This window comes from Phaethon lepturus, unplaced genomic scaffold (genome assembly GCF_000687285.1).
Source record: "Phaethon lepturus isolate BGI_N335 unplaced genomic scaffold, ASM68728v1 scaffold15917, whole genome shotgun sequence".
Lineage (NCBI taxonomy): Eukaryota > Metazoa > Chordata > Aves > Phaethontiformes > Phaethontidae > Phaethon > Phaethon lepturus.
The window spans coordinates 46,948-72,260 of record NW_010552660.1 but is presented as its reverse complement, the minus strand read 5'-3'; the positions used below and the strand labels follow the sequence as shown (position 1 = coordinate 72,260).

The 25,313-nt window shown below is 35.9% G+C and overlaps 1 protein-coding gene across 1 annotated transcript in view; it reads left to right on the top strand.

Moving 5' to 3' along the window:
• Positions 1 to 2,262: 2,262 nt before the first annotated feature.
• The window catches only part of TTC7B (tetratricopeptide repeat domain 7B), a gene marked incomplete at its 3' end in the record, with an annotated part of 68,233 nt that continues 45,182 nt past the window's right edge, over positions 2,263 to 25,313 (top strand). The window contains exons 1-4 of the mRNA XM_010291288.1: positions 2,263 to 2,424; positions 4,628 to 4,749; positions 19,647 to 19,725; positions 22,090 to 22,262. Of these exons, the coding sequence (XP_010289590.1) occupies positions 2,263 to 2,424; positions 4,628 to 4,749; positions 19,647 to 19,725; positions 22,090 to 22,262 (536 nt within the window). The remainder of the gene's footprint in view (positions 2,425 to 4,627; positions 4,750 to 19,646; positions 19,726 to 22,089; positions 22,263 to 25,313) is intronic.

Sequence of the window (25,313 nt, the reverse complement as noted above, 5' to 3'; positions counted from 1 at the left end):
CCAGCAAACTCTGATAGAGACTTAATTCATCCTCTTAAGCTGGAAATATGGCTTGCTGTTTTTTTATACAGATGAATTCATAGAATCTTTGGGTTGGAAGGTACCTTTTAAAGGTCATCTAGTCCAACCCCCCTGTAATGAGCAGGGACATCTTCAACTAGATCAGGTTGCTCAGAGCCCTGACCAACCTGACCTGGAATGTTGCTAGGGATGGGGCATCTACCACTTTTCTGGTGGTTCAGTTCACCTGTTCCGGTGTCTCACCACCATCATCATAAAAAAATTTCTCCCTTCTATCTAGTCTAAATCTGCCCTCTTTTAGTTTAAAACCATTACCCCTTGTCCTGTCACAACAGGCCCTGCTAAAAAGTCTGTCCACATCTTTCTTATAGGTCCCCTTTAAGTATTGGAAGGCTGCAATAAGGTCTCCTCAGACCCTTCTCTTCTCCAGGCTGAACAACCCCAATAGAATTATACTTCTACAGGGAGATATTGAAACTTAATAGATGTTTTAGAAGAACCTGGAGGCCACAATATTGCATAATTTGAGTTTATCCATAAACAAACTCCGATTCCATGTCTGTGTCTTCCCAAGTTGTTTTAGTAAGAAAACTATTGTAATTCCAATGAAACATACTGTCCTCATCTTACAATATTGATGGGCAGAAATCCTTTGATAAACTGTTGTCCAAACTGAAGTTTTGTACTACCTGTCATTCTACAGGCATCCAACCAATACATAGGTATGTTTTTTCTTGTTGTTTTTAGTTTCTCCAGCAATGGAATCTCAGAACCTTGGATGATGAATTGAGAATACGGTCATTTAAATGGTGAATTATATTAATGTGGGAGAAGTTGAAGGCACTTTAGGATCAGCATTGACTGCTGACAAGCTGGAAGAACGAGCTGAAATAAATCTCTGAAGAACACCTGGAAAGTGCTACATTTCAAATAATTCAAGCAAATATAAGATGGGGTAACTGATGAGGCAGTTGGCTTGCAGAATATGATCTGGTGATCTGTTGCAGATCATAAGCAGAAGAGAATATTTTACTAATATGTAAGGGAAGGCACTAAAGTTCTGCTGATTTGAGTCTTTTTTTTCATAAGTATCCTATATCAAAACTAGGAAGTCTTTCATCTTCTCTGCTCAGTGCTATTGAGGTTCAAGTGGAGCCGTGTATCCAGTTTTGGCACAGTGAGTCAAGACAGAGGTAACCGATTGGAGAGTGTCCAGAGGAGATAAAAATGATTAGCTGTCAAGGAAGCATGAAAAGAGAAATGAGTGGGAATTGACATTCTTTGTTGCAAGCATGTCTCTCTCTCTCTAGATAAACATTGAAAAAATGTTTTGTAAAAAAAGGAATAATCTCTCTGTGAAAACAACTAGGAGTAATTAATCTAGGGAGGGAGATGTAGATGTTAGGAAAACATACTAACTGTGAGAATAATTGAGCGCTATAATAATTTGCATTGGAAGGCTGAGGCATCCCTATTGTCAGAAGCTTTTAAGAAGAGGTTAGACAGGTGTCTGGGGTTGGTTGATTCCTCGGTCAGATAGAGGGATTAGTGTTCTCGAGGTCCTTTCCAGCTGTTTTCTCAGATTATCTTGAAAATAACTGTAATAGAAGTGGCTTGTGTAGAGGATAGCATTGATTAGTAAGAGTTGTTGGGTTTTTATTTTAGACAAGCAAATGCTTTTTTTTTTTTTCCCCCCTTCTAAGTGCCAGATAATGTATTAGTTGGGTAAGTTTAATAAGGTCCTGAAAGGAAAAGACTTCTGTACCTTGATGAGAGCAAGCTACCTCTTACTAAATTTAAATACCAAAATTACAGTTCCTAAACCCTTATTTTTTTGAAAATATATTTGTTTTTATAGGTGCTTCTGCACTTTCTTGTGCGGTTACTAAATTTCATATTGCCTTGAGAGCCTTTTTACACCCTGTCTTGGTTTCTGTGATCACTCTGGAAAAGTGAAGATGTATTCAGTAATTTAAAACTGGTAAAGAAAGACACTAGGCACTTTTGTGGTAGACTGTCCTAATGTCTTTTAAATCAAAATTGCTTTAAAACAATTGCTGTTATTGGTTTTATAATTATTAAGGAGGAGTCACTCTTACTTACATACTTACTAGTGTCAGTATGAGAGGACCATGTCTTCATAAATATTTGGTAGGTTTTTTTTTTCTTTGTTTCTTCTCCTGATCAAAGGGGCTTAGCCTGAACTATTTGAGGTATAGTATTATATGACATTAGTTTTTAATGCTTCATTTGATTTTACAATTTTTTTCAGGTCTCTGTCTTGAGAAGTTGCCAATTTCTTCTTCGGCTAGCAACCTCCATGTGGACCGTGAACAAGAAATTGTTACATGCTATGAGAAGGCTGGGGATATTGCTCTTCTGTACCTTCAGGAGACAGAAAGGGTAAGCTAGGATGATTTGCTTAATTGAAGAATTGCATGGCTCATCTTTCATGTGGTGTTACCAGCATTTTGGTAACTCTAATACGTGTTTTCTCAGGACTTCAGTGCATGCTTACAATTGGGCAATAGTGTGACTTAATGGATGTCTGGTAGCTGTCCTTCTGACTGTTCTCTCATTATGACCTCTAAAAAGGGATAGAGCTCCTCTGAACTATTATGTATATTTAAGATGCTGATCTGTGGCCTCTGTTATCCTATGGTAGTTCATTTATGAACATGGGATTACGGTGTCTTTCAAACACACATGTAGGAATATGTACATTGTGTGTATATACTTACTAGCTTTTCAATAATTCTTGAAAAGAATTAATTTCAAAACAAAGCTATGAAGATTGAAAATTGATCTTGTTGATGTTTATTTGTAGCCAAAAACTTCACTGCTCTTAAACCTTCTTTATAAACTACTCAAAAGTAAAATTCTGAAATAACATTGTACCTGTCAACAAGATGCTTTACGTATCAGTGGGGTGTCCAGAATAGTAAATGAAAGATTTAAAGAGTGTTTGCATCAACTAATAGGCACAATCTTGGGACAATGAAAAAAATCACCAAATATGATAGACAGATAAACATATGATTTTAAAACATAGGTGAACTTGAGATAAATCTTAATAGTTCTATAAATTGGATCAGGACAGTGTTCTAGGACTTGATAGTCCATTTGTCATTTTATCTCATTAATATATTACTCATTTGTATGTATGAAACTACAGTTACTGTTAAAAGTACTTGGATATTTTTCCTAAAGAGACAGTTGTCTACATCTGAATCTGGACTCCAGACTTGGTCTACTTTTCATACTACGTATGAATAGAAAGATAGCCAAAAATCTGAGGTACTAGGTATGTAGAAAACCTGTTTTTTACTGCTGAAAGTTTCTTCACGTTAGACAAAATGTAACCTGCAAACAACTCTGCAAAATATTAGGCAAATTACTGTTTTCTTCCCCCTCCCCCATTTATAAGTTATGGATTATGGAAATTTAAAGTTAGGCTCTTTATTTGTAAAGAGCGTAATGCTTCATGATTTTAAAGCTTCAGGATTTATCTGAATTTAAAGTGATACATAGGCTTCTTTATTTCCTCCTCTTGTTTTCATTTACACCATTAATCTATTTCTTACCACTTAGCAGAAACCCTTCAAGTGTTATAAATGCTTCTTTTTAAAGAAAAGAAAATCTGTGTACCCTTTATTTCTAGGACTTACACACTACTGTATTTTATTTCGACTTCGAGATATGTCTCGACAAAAGACAATACACTTGGGGTTCTATTCTTTGTCTTGTGAATACTATTAGAATGAAGCAAGCTAGCCATATCAATCTGACCCTCTTTTTCAGACCTATTGCTTACAAGCCTCAGGCCTGTCATTTGGCCGTTGTCTTTGAAGGGGTTATTAGATACAGTTAGGGTCACACAAGGAAAAGAAAAGGGTAAAAGAAAACTTCAATGTGATGGGGGAGAGAAAAGTAATTCACACTGTTTTTTAATACATACACTGTTGATTTTTTTAGTTGTTTTTGCTTTGGGTTTTTTGTTTGTTTATTTTGTTACTGTCTTTTAGTGGCTGGTAGACTATGCACGGTGAATATGAAGCCAAGTGAAAGCTAATTGCTTTTCATTTTGAGAGAGCATTTTTGCTCTCTCAATGTTGATGTAATACAAATTGTTGATGTTGATGTAACACAAACGAAGTTATTTCTAAGTTGTTTTTTGGAAAGTACTCTGGAGACCACTTTTGATCTTCTTGCTGCTTTCTGCAGCAGTCTTTCCTGACCTAACAGGGTTTTAGATTTTGAATACCATCACCTCCTGCTACTGAGTAAGGTTGCAAATAATGCATTTTCATACACTTCTCTTTTGTATACCATTCTTCACAAAAATTTCTGAAAAAGTATCATAAAATTTTTCTTAGTGGCATTTCTGCTTGGTGAAGAAATTATCGTTAAGGGCATAGCCAAGACCAAAATGATTTATGTTTAGGTGGGAATGGAGATAAGGATAGAAATACTCTACTAGCCACTGCTTACAAATGAAAAAAAACTTCTCCGACATTATGTATTAGCTTCTGTGTGGAAGTCCACAAAATTGATTTTTATTTTTTCCTACATACATGTTTTTTTCCTTTTTCTTTTGTTCTCCTAGGTAATTAATGCAAATATACAAAACAGAAGCCCTAAGCCAGGGCCCACTGCACATGAACAAGAACTTGGTTTTTTCTTGGAAACAGGCCTTCAAAGAGCACATGTTTTATATTTCAGGAATGGGTAAGACTTTATTCTCCTTTTTTTTTGTTTGCTTTTTTGTTTAGCTTTTGTATTTGTGATCTAACTGGGCATCATAATTTTTAGCAACTGTGGATTGTGTAATCATGAGGCCTTTTTATGAATAAGTAGTAACATTTTGATTGAAATAGTAAGGCTGCCCATATTGTATTTATTTACATATTGTAAAATCATTTAATCAAAGTATATTAAACAGAATACATTTTATATTTTTATTTCCTAAATATGAGAACTTAAAATACCTTAAAGTTTAGCGATTTGAAATTTCTTTTACTCTATTACTAGTCACTGTTAGAAAGTGATTGACAACATTTTTATAATTTTGATTTTGTAATTTTTTTTCCAAATCTCTTCAGTTATCACTTATTTTAACATTGTGCTGCAGGATAAATGTACATGAAGATCAGCAGTATGTATACAAGTATACACTCTCCATTGTACCTGCTCTATAGATCCTTTTAGATTCTGCATGGAAGATCCTTCATAATTTATTTTAAATAAGGCTTCCCTTAAAAGCCTAAAAATAAATTCAGATGTTACAGAAAATTAAAAAAGGAACACAACTGTCCATTTTTAAAGAGCTTCAAAACTTGGCACAATGGTTTTTAAGTACATTTCTAACATTTGTTGTTGAAATCACATAGTTTAAAAATTTGTTTGGAGGACTTCTTATTTCACTATGAAATTATGGTTGGAACTCTTGACAGGACTACTGTTTTGTACCAAAAATGTTTCTTTCAAATACATAAAAAGGAGATGAAGGGAGATTGTGCAGTGTCTGTAAAGAGTTCGAGATTTTAATGTAATGATAGGAGGTTGACAAAAGGCTGTCCAAGTTTTCAGACCGTTCAGGGATTTCAGCATGGAAATGATCACTAAACTATTGAAATCTCATTCTTTAAGTAATGAAGTAGCGCTGCAATGACACATGATCCGAGAGTTATATTTTAGTTCCATTTTCATAATTTAATTGTGGGAAGAATGGAATGTTCTGAACGTTAATTTTTTTCATTTACCGGAGCTAAGAATAAAATTTCTGTTTTAAAGCCTGCACAGAGGATAAATAAAATACACGTGATGAAAGAATCCCAGTGGCAATCGTGATTAAGAATAAGCGAAAAATTCCGCATTTTGAAGAATTTTGATTGAAGGCTAGGAATGGAAATGGTCCATTTAATCTGACATGCGCCTAAAAGCAATCAGCAGTAGACATAGCAGATTAAGATTACTTAAAAAAACAAAAACCAACCCCACAAAAAAGTCATGCAGTGGGTTATTAAGGAACATCCAGTCCATAGGATTGTTTTTCCTAGACCATCTTAGTTGGTCTGGTGTGAAATTTGAAAGGTTGATTGTATTCCATGTACACTTTAATACTTCACAGTGAAGCTGTTGGTGTTCTTGTTACCTCCTACATAAGCATATAATGTTTTTTGCAGTCTTGAGTACAATGGTCTCTTGCAGTCTACAAGCTAATTACACATTATATATTTAATTTTATATTTCTTCCCATTTCATTGGCCAGTGCTACCTTTTTTTTGTGGTATGAGAGGAAGCAAGGCATTAGGAAAAATATCTCTGTGCCAGTCATTATTTTACATATTCCTGCCATTATATCCTTTAGTTTCCTTTCTTAATTTAAAGCCAATTCCAGTTCTTTCAAGATTTCCCAGTGTGGTCATTGTTCCAGGCGGCTAGTTATGTTACTGCTTTTATGGGTCCCTTCTGGTTTTTTTTTAGTTTTTAACTTGGGTTTACCAGAACTGACTAGAACTTTAAATATATATTTTTCTAATAATGACAAATTTATAGCATGCATTTTAATACATTTATTTTAAGGATGCTTCACTTGGTTTTTGATTTTGTCACCTCTCCTGATGCTAGGTTTATAGAAATCAGATTCAAGATCTTTCCATTAAGTTTTGCTACGTACTTCAAATTTGAATTTAATCTAAAATTTTAAAGATGATGATTTTAAAGGAGATGAAATGTAGATATCTTTAATATAGGCAGTTTAGAAACTTTTCTTTTAAATAAACTTTTTTTGCAATTGAAGCTGTAGACGTTAAAAGGGCTTCAATCCTGTGGAGGAGGCAGGGAATCACCAGAGTTTAACTGCTTGTGAGTGACGGGGGAGAAGAAGAAGAGGAAAAGTGTGCCTGTCGGTTGTGAGGCTGACACTCAGAAGGGTTGAATCTGAAATAAAATTATTTTCACCAGACTATAACCTGGCATTTGTCCGAGTTCAAATGTTATCTTGTTATCAGCATAGTGGCTATAGTAATTTATGTGTTAGACCATGCTTAAAGATCTGAGTAGATGTCTATGGATAAAATGATATGGATTTTTGGTGTTTTTGTTAGACTTCAGTTCCAGTCCAGTAACTACTAATAAACATCTCTCAAAATCTGCTGGAGAATTTAATTTGTCTGAAGTCCTTTTGCAATGGAGTGGGTTTTTGTTCTTGTTGTATATCTAGCGGTCAGATGGCTTATCACTGCTTTTAATTACAATTCTTCCACTAGAAGTAGAAGCATAGTTTTTCTGTATGTGTCAAGTATAAACTGGAAAAGCAAATAAGACAACTTTTATACTAGCCTGAAGAGCATAATTTTATCAGTAATGTAGGGAGTATTGCTGCCTACCCAGAAAACTGGTTGATCCACTTTACATTTCCCCTTTGTTCACTAATTTTACAGAGATTTTCTTTCAAGCCAAGAAATTAAGTGACTATCTTTCAGGTATGCATTATCTTGTATGAAAAACTAGGAAGTGTTTGAAACCTAACAGCCTAACTGCGAAGTGCTGCCATTTTGAAAATACATGCAAAAGCAATTATCTAAAAGTGCCAATAGTCTGAACAGAAGAATGTTATTTTAGTGCTCTATTAAGACACATGCATCTGAAATTAATATTTTCTTCCAAAGGGTACAGAATTTTAGTAAAGAGTCAAACTACACATCCATTGGGCATCTGCTCCCACTGGGGAGCAGAGGAATGTTTCAGCTTGGAAATGAGTAACGAAGTAGTTCAGGAAGCTGTTCTAAAATTTAAAGTAGGGTTTATGTGCTTCAGAAAAAAACATTCTGAAATATGTAACTTTAAATGTCTTTCAGGCTGATTATACAACTTCCATTTAATCTAGTAGGTGTTTTGTAATTTCACATTGAAGGAGTTCAAAGTCCTGATGTTTTCCAAGAAAAGCTATGAGCGCAGGCACTTGGACATTAGTGCTTTAGCATAGCTATTTTCAAGTAAAATGTCTGAGAGAGAAAGGACAGCAGTTTATGTACGCAGTAATCCTTTTATCCTAGTATTTGCTTTGTATTCATGTTATGAGAGAAACAAGACAAACCTAAATTGTAAATAGTTTTTATTTTTGAGGTAGTGGTGTTCAGAAATATACTGTAAGTGTATGCTCTTAAAGCAAAAGAGCTTTCTTGTTGGAGTCTAAAATCAGGTGGCTGTCATGTGAAAACCAGACTTAATGAGCTTTCAGAGCTCTCTTTTGTGGCTTCTCCTGTATTTCACACCCTCTCCAAGGATACTGCTCTGTCAGAGTCCAGGATCCAGACTGCAGTTTGATCTAATCTTCATCATGGTTCACATGATGAATCAAAGCCTGAGGAACCTGGACCTGATCTGTACTCCTCATGATGCCATTACCTGTGCTGGCACAACTGCAGTGAAGCACGACCTTCAGAGTCTTCTCCATGAAGTTGTTTCTTAGGAGAAAATTAACACCCCCCAAAGCCATACCAAAACAAAAAAAACCCAACCAGCTTTTCAGCATATAATCGATTTTTACTGGGTTACAAAATGTATGACAAACACAACAAAAAACCCCAGCTCCTTAGAGTTACTCATGTAAAGGACTTGTCTATGTAGAAACTGTTTCTTTTATCTGTTTTTCCACCATAACACGTATAGGAATAGCATAGGAATATAGCTTTCGTGTTAGTAAATGAGGGCGAGTGGATGGAAGCCAATCCATAAATGCTTCTCTTGAACATATATACCTATACAGTGCTCACAGATGGAGATTTTACAGTGATTAAATCCATAAGGGAAAGATTTATGTAAATGCTTGACATAAATGCACATAAAGACACTGTATGACCAGTTGTCCACTGTATGACCAGTTGTCCACTGTATTAGAATGCAGCGGTAGCTACCCATCACTCTCTGAATCTGCTGAGATCTTGTTGCATATCCTGAATCAGTCTCAAAACAAATTGGTCATTAAATAAAGAATAGAAAGTAAGATGAAATTCAAAAACTTTGAAATCTTAGGAAGTATCGCATTCTTTATATGTGAGATACCACTGCTGTATTGAAAAGTAAACTGGAAATTACTTCTCTTGCAGTTTTCAAAACAGCTTTGTCCTGGACATGACTGCTTTCATGTTTGTGTGGTTAAGAAAGTAAGGCGGAAGGTATTCAAGATAGAGACAAACATCACTGTTTTGTGACTGCTAAGAAAAATGCATTTTCAAAAGATACTTTAATATCTGTTGTATCAGATGTTTTCCTCATCCTTATTTAAGATACTGTTCTTGTTCTGTTAATTTTCATTAAAGAAACAGAATCTATTTGAATGTGAGGGGAAATTATTATTCCCTCAGATATTCAGAAAAAATCATCCGTCAACAATGCTTTCTCTTTCAGTCCATGTGTTGTGTTTATTGCTCAGAATCGTGTCTTCAGGAGTTTAAAATAAGATTATATAATACGATTATATAAATAAGATTTAAAATAAGATTCCACTGTGAAGTTATAGATAGAAAATTGGGCAGTTTTACATGGAGGACTAAGGTGGATATAAACATGAAGGAATCACCTTTATTCAAAATCAACTCAAATAACCTTTGTAATAATTAGTTATAAAAGCGTGCTGGAAGAGTAATGTTAGTATCTGAGCTGATACTGAATTTTGGTAATTTGCAGTTGGAAATCTGACTCTAGCTCCCTTTTTCCAAAAAGACAGTTAGTGGTTTTTAGCCCATCTTGCTGACTGTGGCTGTTCCTTGCTTTTGCATCAAATTCAAGGTTTTGGTTTTATGTTGTGTTGTAATGAGCAGCAAACAAAATGCTATTGGAGCCTTAAATTGGGGAGGGAATATTTAGTGCATTTCCCCTACTCCCCTCATAATGCTTGCCTAGCTGCTATATTTAATGCTCTTGTTTTTATTTCCTTCTCTGGTTTTGATACTGTTCTGAAAAATGCTGCTTCACATGCCAGGTACCACATGGCATTGCTATGCCAGAAGTTTTTCTTTTTTTTCTTCTTTTTTTTTTTTTTCCTCTTTTTATCCCTTCCCTTGCAAATTGTATGATATGGATTGATAGGAATATAGGTTGAAAGGGACGCTGAGGGGCCATCTGGGCCAAACCCCTGCTCAAAACATGGCCAGCGTAGAGCAGCTTGGTCAGGGCCTTGGCCACTTGTTCTGCATGTCGCCTGGAACTTCAAATTCTGATGCAGTTTGGGGCTTACATGTTTGGTGAACAATCTTCATGAAATATGTCACCTGAATGTGAGCTGCAATAACGTATAACTAAGTCTTTCGAGTTTCTGTTAATACTAATTTTTCTTTAAAGAACAGTTAGTTGCTGGGCCTGGATGGTAGTTACTTTCACCAAGAGAAAGATTTTGTTCTATGAATGCAGCATTTGGCCATTTCTATTAAAGCTTTAGTAACAGTTTATCATGGAGCTTTTCAGTATTTTGAATTACTGGTTACTAATTAGATCGGTTCTTTTTTCATATTAAAATCGTGTTTTTGAATGGATTGAAAATTATGGAAACTGCCAGTTTTAACTGCAAAAATGTTAATTGACCCTGTTAACTTCAAAAAGAGGAAATTAGCAGGTATGAGGACTAATTGGTGCCAGATTTCTTTGTGATAGTAGTAGAAAGTGATTTATTAAGCATTAAGACAAGTTTGCCAAGGAAACAGTGCATGTATTTTGGTCACAGTGGTGATAAACTGACTCTTGGAAGAACTAGGTGACTAAGTACAGAGCTTTTAAAAAAAAAAAACCCGACAAGAAAATGGTACTAAAGGATGATCCATCTTTATTTTAAATAGTAATAACTATTCATAAGTTATTTTTGCAAAGAGTTACCTAATTACATTATTTGACTCTTCAACAGTATCCTCTTAAGCTGTACGCACTAGCAGTCAAATTGTACCAGTGTGCTTATATTAAAAAATCGATGAACAGAAGACTGGTTCAGTGCTAAGAAATGCTGAATACTGTGCAGGTGTTTGAGGCAGTGTGTGTCTATTTTCATTTGTTATTGAGATTAAAGGCATTTGAAAACTCATCAATTCTTTCAAAGTAGCCATTACTCATATTATTTTGTTGTCATCGGGCAGACAATTTACAAAGTTGTTTCTAATTTTTTAGGATAAAAAGCAGTATTAAACTGACCATGGCAAGTATTCACTGCTGTGAATACCTTGGAGACATAATACATGTTACAGAAATGCTACCCACCAGTAGAAGTTTGAAAGGCAGGCAAGATTTACACTTATGTATACAGGTGAACACTGGAAAATTCCCCTTCCCACCTCCTGATTTCTACATCCTTTCCTTTTAAAATATGTAACTGCCAGGATAATGTATTATACAGCTGGTTTACTGAGGAGTGCTTGTAAATTTGTTGTTGTTGTTGACCTGCAGGCATTTTGGCGTTTGTACTGAAATAGTTTTGTTTGGGTTTGGTACACCTGGAGATCTGAGTGTTTCTGCCTCCCAGATTCCCCTTCCGATGCTGGCGACTGTCCCAAGTGACCTTTTTCTGAACTCCCATGTGATACATTGTACCTCAAGCATAGAAGGTGAAAGTAACACTTCCTTCTCCTGGTGTATGGTAGTGCCTTTTGCAGTTTATTCCTTTCCTGTGCATAAGCATAGTGTGTATGTATAAATAACGTTGACAAAATTTCAATGCCTTTTTGTTTACCGAATCCCCATGTTACTGCAGCGTGGGTATTTTAAAACAGAGTTTCTTTGGAAACGAGTAGCTCCTCAGAGTTTACATTCAGACAGACACATGTCTGGTAAGCAACACAGCAGTGAAGTAAATGAGATTACTTCATTTATTTTTTTTTTTTATAAGACTATTGGCAGGATGTTTTATAGAGGTGGCCTTATGTTCTTCCTGCAAGCAGTGTTGGTGTAAGCCTCATGCTTAGGAATGCTGCGTGCATTCTTACCCACAATGAATGAACAGAGGTGGGATATAAAGAAGGGTGATTGCTAATAAATATTCTACTTGTATGTTTTTAAGTATTTGCACAGGTTTTTCTTCCCAGAAATTGTTGTCCCTGTTTGTAGCTGCAACTCACATTTTGTGTTTTGTATATAGTATGAATTTGGGGAGTTTTGGCTCTCCTTCCCTGCCTTTCCCTGAGTTAATGTATTCAATTACATCAAACACTGGTTTGTGATTAATTTGAAGAGTATAAAAATAAGAGACAGCTTAGTAAGCATTTTCAGAATTGCTATTGTGTGCAAAAGAGGAAATAAAATCTTGTCCTCCATTCTACTTTGTTTTAGTATAACAGCCTGATAGCAAATACAAGAATTGTCAATAAAAACCAAAACTCTTATTAACTATACTGATGAATAAATGGCATATAAAAAACTTAAAGTAGTGGAAAACTCTGCATGTTCTTCCCATTTTAACATCTCTCACTAACCAGAAGCAGTGGCTTCAAAATTAAACACCTCCAGGAGTTACCAAGAGGGTTAGAAAATCAACAGAGGTTTGATAACCTCTTGTTTTGTTTTGTTTTTCTTTTCATTTTTTTTCTTCTCCCTCCTCTGGTTCATTTTCCCTGTCATTTTTCACACTTAAGGTATTACTGTTTTCACAGTATTGTCCAATATATTATTCTTTGGCTTTCATGTTAGGCAGGCATACAGTGTCAATGAGTCCCACCTTCACAGCTTGGCTTAATTCTTCATAGGTGTTGCCCCTAGTTTGCTTTCATTGCAAGGGAGGCTCTATTCCTCTCACCCTTTCTCTTCTTCGGTGTCAACACTGGGAGGGCTGAGCCACATGCAGTGCTCAGGGTTTGGCCTTGTTTGTCCTTGCTCAGCACTGTCTCTGATAAAGTATTTGATCTGTCGCTTCAGATTTGGGTTCTGTCAAATGTTACACTTTAGTTGATGCATCCCAGCTGTTTTGTTGCCGCTTAAAATCTTGCATCTTATCACAGTATACTTCCTTTATGGTTTCTGCTGCTGTTTTGACCTTTGAATCTTTAAGACAGGTTGTAAAACTATGCCCATGTTGGTCACTGCTGAAGTTCTCCATGCTTTTATCATGCTTGATCTTAAACTAAGTGACCTCTCAGGTCTTCAGTTTGGTATTCTAAACAAAATCACTGTTGGTGCTGCACATTCTTCCTTCTGGTTTTGTAGGAGTTTTTATATTTTCTCTTAAATATAAATAAAATAACTCTATAAAGTTTATAAACATACAAACTGGCTGATGTGTAATACAATTTTAAATATTTACCAGTGGAAATTCTATTTACTTTATTCCTTCTGTTAACTGACTTCTTTTTTTTCTTGTGAATTCAAGAATGGGTTTTTTTTGTTTATGATTTTCTTTGGCACCTTCTTAATCTACCTCCATTTCTTCCTCTGACTAGACCTCTGCTTGAAAGGGGAAACTTGCAACATAATAGGAGGTAAAGGGCAAGACTCCTAATGCACACTGTCTCCAGTAACTGGAGAAGTTCTTCTGTGAACCTGGCCTTTGTGCCTTAATAGTTGAATCTGGTACTTAGCATATACACATATATACATTTACATGAAGAATGTTCTGAGGTAGTGGTGTCAAGAGAAGTAGTAAAAAAAACATGTAGCGTCCTGACACTGAAGTGGAATTACCTCCTCTCATCTTCCCCATCCCTACTCTCCTGGCATGCATTTTTCTTGTTTGCTTTTTGCTGGTTCAGGTACTTGTTTGGCTCTTCCGTGGAGTCATTTCTTTCTCCAAAACAGCAGGAAACAAACGGCAAAAAAATGATAGCTTTCTGTCATTTTAGGAAGACAGATTGGTTCACCTGAAGGTGTGATAATGGTGAGATAAGAGATAGGACCATGCAAGTGAGAGTAGGAAGATATGAAGAAGGAAGAATGGTGGAAAAAGGGAACAAACACCAAGAGAAGAAAATGGGGAGAATGAGACCTTCCTCTTTTGGTAGCGAACCATTAGGTAGACTTAGCTACCAGTGCAACTACAGTTTAGGCAGTAAGTGTTTTCATTTTGCATGCATGAGAGCAAGAATTGCTGCTTGATTGGGCTATTTCAAACACTTAGGCTTGTGTAGCTGTAATGGCCCACTGATGATGTTTCATTTATAAAGCCCAAACATCAATCAGGAACCTTCAAGCATCAAACTAACTTGATCTTCTGTAGTGTATTTGAGATACCTGGGATTTTTCTTTCTGCATGAGTTAACAGTGGGTAAAACCAGAAGTGCATCATGATGATTTTTTTCTTTTTTTTTTTTTTTGTGTGCTTAAAAAAAAAAAAAAAAAAGAGTAGTTTAGGTTCTGGCAGCAAATAAAGGATTTTCTACATGTAATTCAGAGAGTAATACCCAGTGATAATCAATGTTTTGTGGAAATTATGCAGTATTGTGAGAATATTCAAAGTATAAGAATGAAAGGAGGAGAAGAAAACCTGAGAGGGAAAACAGAACTGTCTGAAGTTGTGACTGTGTTGCCTCTTGGACATAGATACCTAAACCTTAACAGGATGTTTGCTTGAGGTGACTTGGATTGCATTAGATCCATAATTTTTCTAATTGTGGATAAAATTATGCTTCCCCCCACTTCCTTAAACCTGAGGCAAAACAGACAAAGACATTGTGACAGTCACAACCATCTGAAGCATCATCAGTTTTGCAGAAGACTTAGCACTGTACACTTGGTCAGACCTATAATAAAGTTATTGCAGAAAGTCATAGAATTTCAGTCCTCCTTAATTTATTTTTTTTAAAATTCATTTTTGTAGGGTTATATAATGCAATTGCTCTACTATGGTAAATGGCACGTCTCTCTATTAGGATGATGTTCTCTTACTGCTAAAGAGTTCATCTCTTGATTTGTCACATTTCTTGATTTTTTGCTTAAATAGTAACTTGATTCAATGTAAAATAATTTCTAGCCCTAATACTGTGTAAATTACTCTTAATTGGTCTAAAGTTATTAGCTAGAGTGTATGGATTTAAATAATTGGAGGGGTTTTTTGTAAACATCAGTCATACCAAAGTTACTGAAACACCGCTGTTCTGATTGGCATACATATCAAGAGTTGCGCCTGCCCTTACTCCTTCCCTTTAAAACGAATACCTTTCTTTGCTATTTGAATTCTTGTGAGACAAACCCAAACTTTAAAACTTACACTGTACCATTGAGTTTACACATTGCAATTTTTTTCTGTATATAAATAGAGAGAGGAGAGAGAACACGCATTTGGGAAGAGGGCTCAATTCCAAAATCAATTTCTGTTTCATCACTTTGATCAAACAATCTAGATCTCATTGTTCTTGGTTCTCCTTTTAAAATATGAATATATTTAAAATGAGATATCATAAGCCTCAACAATGAGGTAATAGACTAGTATAAGTAAATTAGCCTGTTCACTGGCATGGCTCTGGATATCTCTCTTAAACGGGAGAAGTACTGACAATTTAGCCACCAAATTGTAGAGCAAGTGAGGTTTAGTCTGAGCTCACTAACAAAAAATTTATTCTAATTCCGTGTTTAATCTATAAAAGGCAGTGTTAGACTAAATATTTGGGGTTTTTAATGGACAAGTAAAGGGAAATGCCTGACAAACAAAGCTTTTTTCACACTAATGGTGAAGATATTATCAAAATATGCTGTAAATACAAACTAAATTAATGTTATCAACCTTTCTGAGGTTAAATTTAAAACATTTCCTTTGTAGCCTGTTTTGAGAATATTGTGATTAGCTCTCACTCCCTTTGTTATAAGGAATAGCGTTTGGTTTTTTTATCCTAACACCTTTCAAATATAGACTGTGTCTCATTGAGCGGTTTCTTTCATTCTTTCCTACTTTGTGTGTATGTTTAAAAACACAAAGATAAGAAGTATTTTTCTGGGGTGTGAGGTTTATCTGGACCACTAATGCCAAAGGACTGCGTTGTCTGATGCCAAACATCCTTTTTTAAAATTAAGAGACGACTTGGTGGTGATGGTGACAAGTATGTTTGCACCAAAAGTTTGCTACTGCTGGTCTACATGCTTATATTCAGGTCTTCTGATCCTGCATTGAAAGTCTGTCCTTGCTGCCCCTTCATTTTCTTCTGGTACTTTCCTTGTATCATATCTGCAGTTATCGATCTCTCGCTGTTTAGGAATGAATACCTTTGCATAGATACAGTTAAAATATTTTCATTATTCTAAACAGAAATGCTGCCTGAAGTTTTCAAAGGAGTGTAAAAATTGATCTTGCATCAGAATAATTGCCTAGATTCTAACAGAAATTGTTGGGGTTTAGGGTGCAAATATGTAGACAAAAGGATGCAAATTAGCCCGAAGGCGTCAATCTGTATAGACTTTCAGTAGCAGATTGTGCCTTTAAATCCTGGGTCTCAGTCTTTAACTGGTATAGTGCTATTTAAAGAGTCCAAGTAGTTTTTGTTTTTTTCTTGAAGATTTAAAGCAGCACTCATCTTAATTAGTCTTTAAAAACTAGGAAGATGCAATTCAAGGGGCTTGACTTGAGCATGTTCTGATAGGAGGCAGTCATATAAACACACACATGAAACTGGCAGTGTCTATTGGTGGGCTGTCATTGTCTCATCTGAAATTACTGAAAATATGTCAGCTCTGAGTTCATGTTGATGTACCTTAAAATTCCTTGTCTTGAGAACGGAAAGGATCTCAAAGTCGTTTACAGACACTGTGGACATTGTTTTCTAAGTTAACCTGCCCTTTTGCTCTGGCGTTCCATCAGCACGGGCGGAACTGCTAACGTGAAGGCACGTCGTAGTGAAAAGCAGGTAAAATTAGTGTGCTTCCTAGGCAAGGCAGGAAAAGTATGTGCCAGAATAGCTGCCACCCTCTTCTCCCCAATGTCACAAACTGTTAACAAATACAGGAAATGTACTTGGCTAAAAGCAGTGCAGTGAGGCGATCTGCCATATTGTTCATGGTATATTTTGCTTCATTACTTGTGTCTCAAAGCATTTAACTTAATTTTTGGGTGATTTAGATTGTAGTTCGGAAGTGTATTTTTTGTTTAGTATACTTCATGTGGAAGATGCTTGACAAATCTGTATTGTGTTTGTGTTCACTTGTGCAGTGGATCAGTGTTAAATGCTTTACGAAGCAAAAACTAATTCAGTATTTAAGTTTTTGGGTTGTTTTCTTGTACAATCTTACTGCTTTTTCCATGATACAATAGAACTTCAGTCACAAGTTTCAGTCTCTTGCAGATGCTTATAAAAATACAATAGGTTACTAATAACAACCTGTCATGAAGTTCTTTTTCTTTTAAAAGTTGCGGGGTTTTTTTGTTCTTGTTACACATTAAAAGATGTAAACTTCATATGAAAAAAAATGCTAATTCCTGAAATTTCATAAAAATTTGAATTACTGTGATTTGAAGTTCTACTACATGGTATATGTTTCATCTGTACTAGGAAATTAGTATTTCAAGCTGACAAGTTCTTGCTCTTTTTTGACAATTTTGCAGGGAACAGTTCAGTTTTTTGGCAAGTCTGTTTTTTTAAATCTTGTTATGAGGACACACCTGTGACTTTGCAATACAGTCCTTGAGAGAAAGCTCCATTCATGGGAAATAGGCACTTGGAGCAGAGGACTTAAAGTTGGGATTCCAGTGGTCTGGTTTTGGCTCTCTAAAATGTGTGGCAAGTGGTATTACTGAATGGTATGTATTTTGGCTTTCCAAAGGTGCTGAAGGCAGCCAGCTTCCATTAAGTTCAGAGGTTTTCTTAAAATTTGGCCTACTGACTTTTGGTACTTATTTCATTAGTGTATGAAGTTGGTGTAATATTCATTAGCTATTAAGAGGCCTGTCTGTGTGAAATATATAAATAAATATAATCTTTCATGACATTTTTTTCCATGTTAGATGTATACACAAGATTAATTTTCTTTAATATGTACTAACTAGTCACTCTGTGGTCAAAGCAGAGCTTGAGCACAGAGTGACTAGTTAGTACATATTAAAGAAAATTCTTTCTTTTTAACCAGCTGGTGTCTTGCTTTGACATAACTTTCAACCTGTTCATACAGGTTTTGTTATTTGGAAATGGTAGTTCTTTTTAAATGATCTTTTATATAAAAGTATTTTAGACAGTGAAATTATGCTAGTGAAAGATGTCTGTCTCTGCTGGAGACTAAAGTTTCTGAAATATGCTGATAATCCTTTTTTAAATAAAACAGAACAGAGATGACCTCTGTCATGTAATCTGAAGAGTAAAATAAATGAATAGGTCTCTAGGTAAACTGGTAAGTTCTACAGTTCTATAGCAAGATTTCTTGCATCAAACACTGTGGTTTCAGGTATTCTGCAACTAAATTTAAAGAAAGCATCTGTGTAAAAATCCTGGCTTTTGGCTTTTTTTGAATTTGTACAGAGTTAAAATTGAGAAGATCACTGTTTTAAATATATTTGTAAATAAAGACATCGGAGTAAGGAAGGCAATTTCAACATCAGCTTTATAGTGCAGTGCAATAGTGCTTGTCCTTATGAAAAGCTTACACAATATGTAATATTTCTTTTCTCTTTTGAGTCTGTGTTAGGTAAATGTTATGCAACTTGCACATAAAATCACAACTTAAGATAATACAGCCATGTGACATAACAGCAATGACTTGAGACAAAACACGCATTTGATCAAATAATTTTGTTTTGCAACTAAACTTCAAATAGTGAAATGACTGTCCTTTGTTATGTGTTGATGTTGCAGAATTCAGTTGTTCAGCTAAGCAAAAAGCCCACCCAGCCCTTCACCAGTTCAAAGACAAACTATATTAATATAAAATAAAATAATCTCAACTTCTAAGTGCAATAAAAAAACAGATAGCTGAGATAACTGATACAGTGATCAGAAAAAGATAAAGCTGTAAGACCGTTCAAAATAAGACCGATCTGCTAAAATGGCTAGTGTGAACCCTCTCTGAGGGTCTTGAATCTCTTTGCAAAAGCTGTTTGGGCAGCAGAAGTAGAAGCATAGACAAAGAAATTTGAGTTGCAGAAGCCACACCAAAAGCCAGCTGGAGTCAAGAACAGAACACTGACTCCCCAGTCCTCTTCTGGCCACACAGGAGGCCTTGCTTGTGGTTGTGCTTTTTCCTCTCTGAAAAGGAGTTTAAAATTTTACAAGTAAAATTTTTACTTTCATTGAAGATTACAAGATTTACTCTTTACTTCCCTATTTTAAGGTACCAAGAGGCAGCTAAAATGGAATGTTTTGTGTTGTTCCCCCCCCCCCAAGTTTATGCTTTGAAGCCTAATGTAATTGAAAATTAAAACCATTGTAGTAGCGAGAACAACTTCAGTTTTGATTTTAGCCTTTTTGGGGTCATCAATTCTTACACTTTTCCTTGCTTTCTCTTGAGCTATCTACTGGTCATGATTCTTTTTTCAATAACTAGCAGGGAATGTTGCTATAGTAATCAGTGGTGGGGTTCCCAGGTGAATGAAAAAAAAAATCTATCTCGCAGAAAGTTGATGATGATATGGAGAAAAAAGAAAAGATAGGATGGATTTTAATAACTTTGTCGAGTAATATATTAAGGTGTTACTACATCCAAGTTGGAATACTGTCAAATTCTATGTTTATATACAGGAACTTGACGAGAGGAGTTGGTAGATTTAGAGAGTTACTAAGAGCTGTCGAAACAAGAACTACACAAAATCTACGAATGGTAAGTTATATTAAACCACATTCCTATTGCAGCGTCTTAATTTTAGTAGGCAGATAAAGCATAAATATAGTGGATGAGTTAGAGACCAATAATCAGATACACAGCATATTGATCAGGATCTATTGTTAACCACCACTTTATAAGGTTACAATTCCTGGCTTAAGTGAATGATTAAAATAAAAAGGAATGTTTGATACCCAGTCTCTCCCCTATTTCTTTTTCCTATTTGTGGTTATGGTTAAAACCTGATTGGTCTCTGACTGACCATACTTTCAACCTTAATCATAATTGCCCTATTGATGACTTATCATTTACAAGAGTGTTGTCTCATCTTTTGGTAATGTAATGGGAGTGAGGACAGAGTGCAGCATCTTCATGTGTGTTCTATTAAGTTGGAAGTTATCAAGTCATCATTTTTCTGTTTTTGTGATAAAGTCTCTTAAAGGAAAACAGTAAAAGCAAAGTCATGAAGATTTGTTATTTATATTGTCAGAAAAGAAACCTTTACCATAAAGTGATGTATCTTTTTGGCATCTTTTATGTAATAAAGGGCCAAGGCTTATATCTTTTACTCCAATGTAGTGATTTTCAAAATGTCCTAGGTTAGTTACCTAATACAAGGCCTTTAAAAATTCCAAAGTGGTAATAAGGAAGGTAATTGGTTTCTTAATTAATTTAATAACTGATTCCTAGTAAGCCTATTAAAATTATTAAATAATAGACTTTCAATGGAGAGCGATAATATTGCAAACTTTAATAGACTAAAAGGTGAAGGGCTTCTTATGGCTTCTACCTTATAGGAATTAAGGTGAAAGACTCACATCCGTGCTGTCTGTGGGAATTAAAACATTACACATCTGTTGCTGGGAAATGTTGCTGGGACATACTGCCAATTCTCATGCAAATGTAGACCTTGCCTTCTTTCTACTGCCATGGTACTAATCTCTGTGTTTTCATCATTGTGATATGCATACAAGCTGCACGACTATAGATGTATTAAACATTACAGAGGATGGTAACCTGATAGTTATGGATTACAGGATGATTTAAAAACTTTAAATTAATATTATTTACCTAAATATATGGTGCCAAGAATAGTTGGCCAAAATAAACTTTTTCATGCTGATCTACAACCTCATTTCACTCTTGCTGAGCCTTACTGACAGTAGCAAACACCAGCACCTTCAAGTACAAGTTGTCATAAGCACCAGTCAGTTGGGGTTTGGACTATTAACTGTCTGTGGTTGGTTGACCTTGGCTGGCTGCCAGATGTGCACCCAGCTGCTCTCTCACTCCCCTTCCTTAACACGATGGGGAGAAAATAAGATAGAAGAACTTGTGGGTCAAGGTAAGGATAGGGAGTTTGCTTACTAGTGACTGTCACAGGCAAAACAGACTCCGCTTGGGGGAAATTAACTTAATTTGTTGTCAGTTAAAAGAGAGTGGGATGGTGAGAAACAGAGACAGAAACTAAAACACCTTCCCACCCACCTCCTTTCCCCAAGTTCAACTTCAATCCTACATTCCTGATTCTTCTACCTCCTCTCCCTCCCTCCCACTCACAGACTGGTGCATAGGGGTGGAGGGTTGTGGGGAGTCCATAACAGTTCCTCTCTGCTGCTCCTTACTCCTCATACTTTTCCTCTACTCCAGCGTGGGGTCCCTCCCATGGGCTGCAGTTCCTTCAGGAAATATCAACCTTCTCCACCATCATCCTCTGAGCAGACTGTAGTATGGACATGTGCTCCACTGTGGCCCTCTCCACGGACTGCAGGGAAATACCTGCTCCATTGTGGTCTCTCCCGCAGAAACATCTGCTTCAGGTGTGGAGAGGCATTAGAGGTTATTGAGCACAAAATATCTGAAAACATATCTGAATGTGCTCCACTCTTAGAAGCAACAGTTGGTGGTGTTGTTACTTCAGAAGTATCTGGATTTAACTGATAAAGTTGAAAAACTGTTTGTTATTGCCATTTTTTCTTTCTTTGCGTTTAGAGAATTGAACTGGGTACTTGTACCTTTCAAATAGCAGTATGCCTGGTTTTTTGGATGTTTTAAAATAACAGAAAATATATTCTACATGACTTGTCTTCATTAGAAATAATCCAGGTGTTTTTGAAGAGTTTATATTCAGCATTTCTAAGGAAAATATTTATCTTTACCGAGGGGGTGATCAAACACTGGAATGGGCTTCCTAGAGAGGTGGTTGATGCCTCAAGTCTGTCAGTGTCTAAGAAGCATTTGGACAATGCCCTTAATAACATGCTTTAACCTGGTCAGCCCTGAATTGGTCAGGCAATTGGACTAGATGATAGTTGTAGGTCCCTTCCAACTAATAGTCTGTTCTATCTTTCACTTTTACAGACGATAGCAAGACAACTTGCTGAAATTTTGTTACGAGGCATGTGTGAACAGAGTTATTGGAATCCACTGGAAGATCCTCCTCACCAATCACCCCTAGACGATCCACTTCGAAAAGGTTCAAATACTAAGAATTATGCGCTGAGTAGAAGACCGCGGGTATACACTGGAGAAAAGTATGGCTGAGTTTATACCTCTCTTGTTTCTATAATGAATAGAAACTAATTGCAATAGTTACCCAGTGCACTGCGTAATTTAGTTTATATTGTTGAAAATATAGAAGGAGTTGGACAATGTGAATGGGGATGCTTCACATGCTGTGTGTCTATATATTTCCTGAAGGGAACTAGGGAAAAAATATGCTTCTCCAAGCAGAAGTTTGCACTGTATGCATGAGAACTTTTGTTCTAAATTCTCAAAGTTGGGTTGTTGTTTTTTTTGTTCTGTACTGGGGTATATGGTAGAGTCAATATCTCATATTATTCCTTGGATACAAAGAAAACATGAACTGGGTGGCAAATCTGAGACTGCACATTTCAAAAGTAATGTGCTGTTTCTAGACCTCTATTCTGCTTTATCATACAAAGGAAAGAGTTAGCAATATGGCGATTCAAATTCATCCCTGAAACACTATAAAAAAACAAAACATATCTAGCAGTTTCAAGGGTAGTTTATTTCCCAAGGCAACTACCTTTTAATCTTCTTGGGTTAGTTTTGGCATTTCTTTATGATGCCACCTTTTTTTTGAGTTTTATTCTCTTGCTGATTCAGATAAGTAGTATACTATGGATCATTTTTGTGTGGTGTATCCCATGGTTAGTTCTAGCGTAGCTTTAGTGTGTATCTTTTTCTTCTTAAAAATGTGTGGGTTTTTTTCAAAACCCATCACCATTAGTATTAGAAGTAAAAGTGGATAGCCATTATCTTGAATTTGAACTTTTTCTTAAAAGTTAATAAATTGTTGTTTGTATCTGATCAAATGAAAAATGGTTTCTAAGGTAAAGTTGTTTTCCCTAGACACACTCTGACAGTGCCAAAAATCTATATCGACAAAATTTTGCGCTTTAGTCCTTGGGTTAGCTTACTGCTGGGAAGTAATGTGCTTGTGTCAAAGCATACTAGTGAAGTCTTACTTGTGTGGCACTGTCTTTTTTTAATTTATTTTTGATTTCATTGCTACTAAGTTTGGTCTGATGAAACTTTGTTGCATGCTTGTTTTACGTAATCTGCAGCCTTTGCACTGCTCTACTGGTATTCTACACACAAGTCCATGTGGGGTCTTGTATATTCTTAAATATATATATTTAATATAATCAACAACTGTTGCTTGCTTGTTTTGATACATGCTGGAAAGCACTGTGAGCCAGAGAACTGAGAAATAGATTGTAGTAGTGGAGATAATGATCTAGCCAAGGTTGTGATTTGCCATAGTAGGACAGTGCTAAGTAATGCAGATGAAGAAGATTGAAATTCCATGTAAACTTAAGAAAAAATTTTACAGAAGAGGTTGTGGAGTCTGGAGAGTATCACTGGAGGTACTCAAAATCCAACTGGACATGGTTCTGAGATGCTTTGAGTGCAGGGGCTGTACTAAACAATCTGCAGACACCCCTTCCAACCTCAACTATTCTGTGATTCTGTGAAATTGGTGTGATCTGAAAATCTCCTTTGAGGAGACTGTTGTCTGTTCCATATGAAATTTTTGACCCTTTTTCTCCAATGAATTTATTAGTATTGTTATCCAGCTGTAGGATTAAAACTCAGGCGTTACGAGCTTTTTAATTTCAGTCTTGTCTGACAATGTCTAGGATCTGAAGTCATTAAAAAACAGTCTTTTGAGCTACAGGAAAAGATGCAAGCATAGAGTTAAACATTCAATTTGCCAAAACAACTACTATGTTTCTCTGAAGTATATAATTCAAACTGTACATGCAGGCAACCTTTTTAGTAAAAAGGAAATACCTGGTTTGTGGGTACACCTTGATCACTGCACTTAAAATGTATGCACTTATTGCCCGAACATGAGGAAATCTCTTTTATGCAGTGTCACACATTCTCTCATTCAAACTACTTGGTTTCACACATCAAATCCAAAGAGCAGTCTCTTTAGTCTCATTTTCCTCTCTTTCAGTATATATCCCTTATTAGTTAATATGAAAGCTTTTTTCCATAATGTGACCTTGTTGTTATGTGCAAGAGTCTGCTTCTATGGTAGATTGCTTATAGAAGCAGTCCTACCTTACATTCTGAAGAGATGTTTTGTTTTAGTGTGCATAATATATTTATATTGTAACCTAAAATACTGTCATACTGCAGGCATTTGAGGTTTTTAGCTGCATTTATTGCAGATTTCCATTAATGAATGCTTTATACAGCAGCAAGCCCACATAATTATGGTGTCATTATTCTGCTAGCAAGTAGAATGTCCTTTACCTTCAAAGATTTCGAGTAATTCTCCTTCCTTGATCCAGAATACTTATAGCAGGTTTCTCAGGCTCAGTCTTTCAAACTTAATGTTCTTCATTCTCAACTCCTCCTCTTGTAGAAACAGGCCTCGTAGCAAAAGTGGGGCTTTGTTCTGTGTCATTTTCATGTTCTTGGGACACGCAAACCAAGAGTTCCACAATTTCAACACAGCATGTAATTAAGTCCTTTTCTTTTTGTCACATCAGAGCAATTAACAGCAGATCAGATAAAACAGTGTCTAGCCAAGTATCTCATCTCCAGCAGTGATTGAAGGCAAATACCTAAGACAATGAATAGCAAGACAGACATGTAGGAAACTTCTTCCTAGGTATTCATCTGACCACCAACTCTGAGTCTGAGATGTGCTGTTCTTTTTTCTAAATATACTGCCTGATATATTAAGTAAGTGTACTGTGTTCTTTTGAGGATGGTGAATGTGATTTGGCTAACATCATGTGTGATTTTGTAGATCTCTCTGTTACTGCCTCTTCGCTTTTATTTATCTTCAGTTGAAGAAATGTTAAACTTTTTGGTTTGCCTTTGGTTGGTAGCCATTTCATGTTTCCAGTTGCCTCTTTTGCCGTGCCCTTTTACCTTGGAATTACTTTACTCCTATGACTATGTCTGTCAGGAGACACAGAAAATGTCTGAGTTCAGTCAACTAAATGGAGCTTTTTGTATACACAAGTCAGAGGAATTTCCCAGTAATTTCTGCATTAAGAGGGTCTTCACTTTTTGAGACAAATAGCAGCTTATTTACC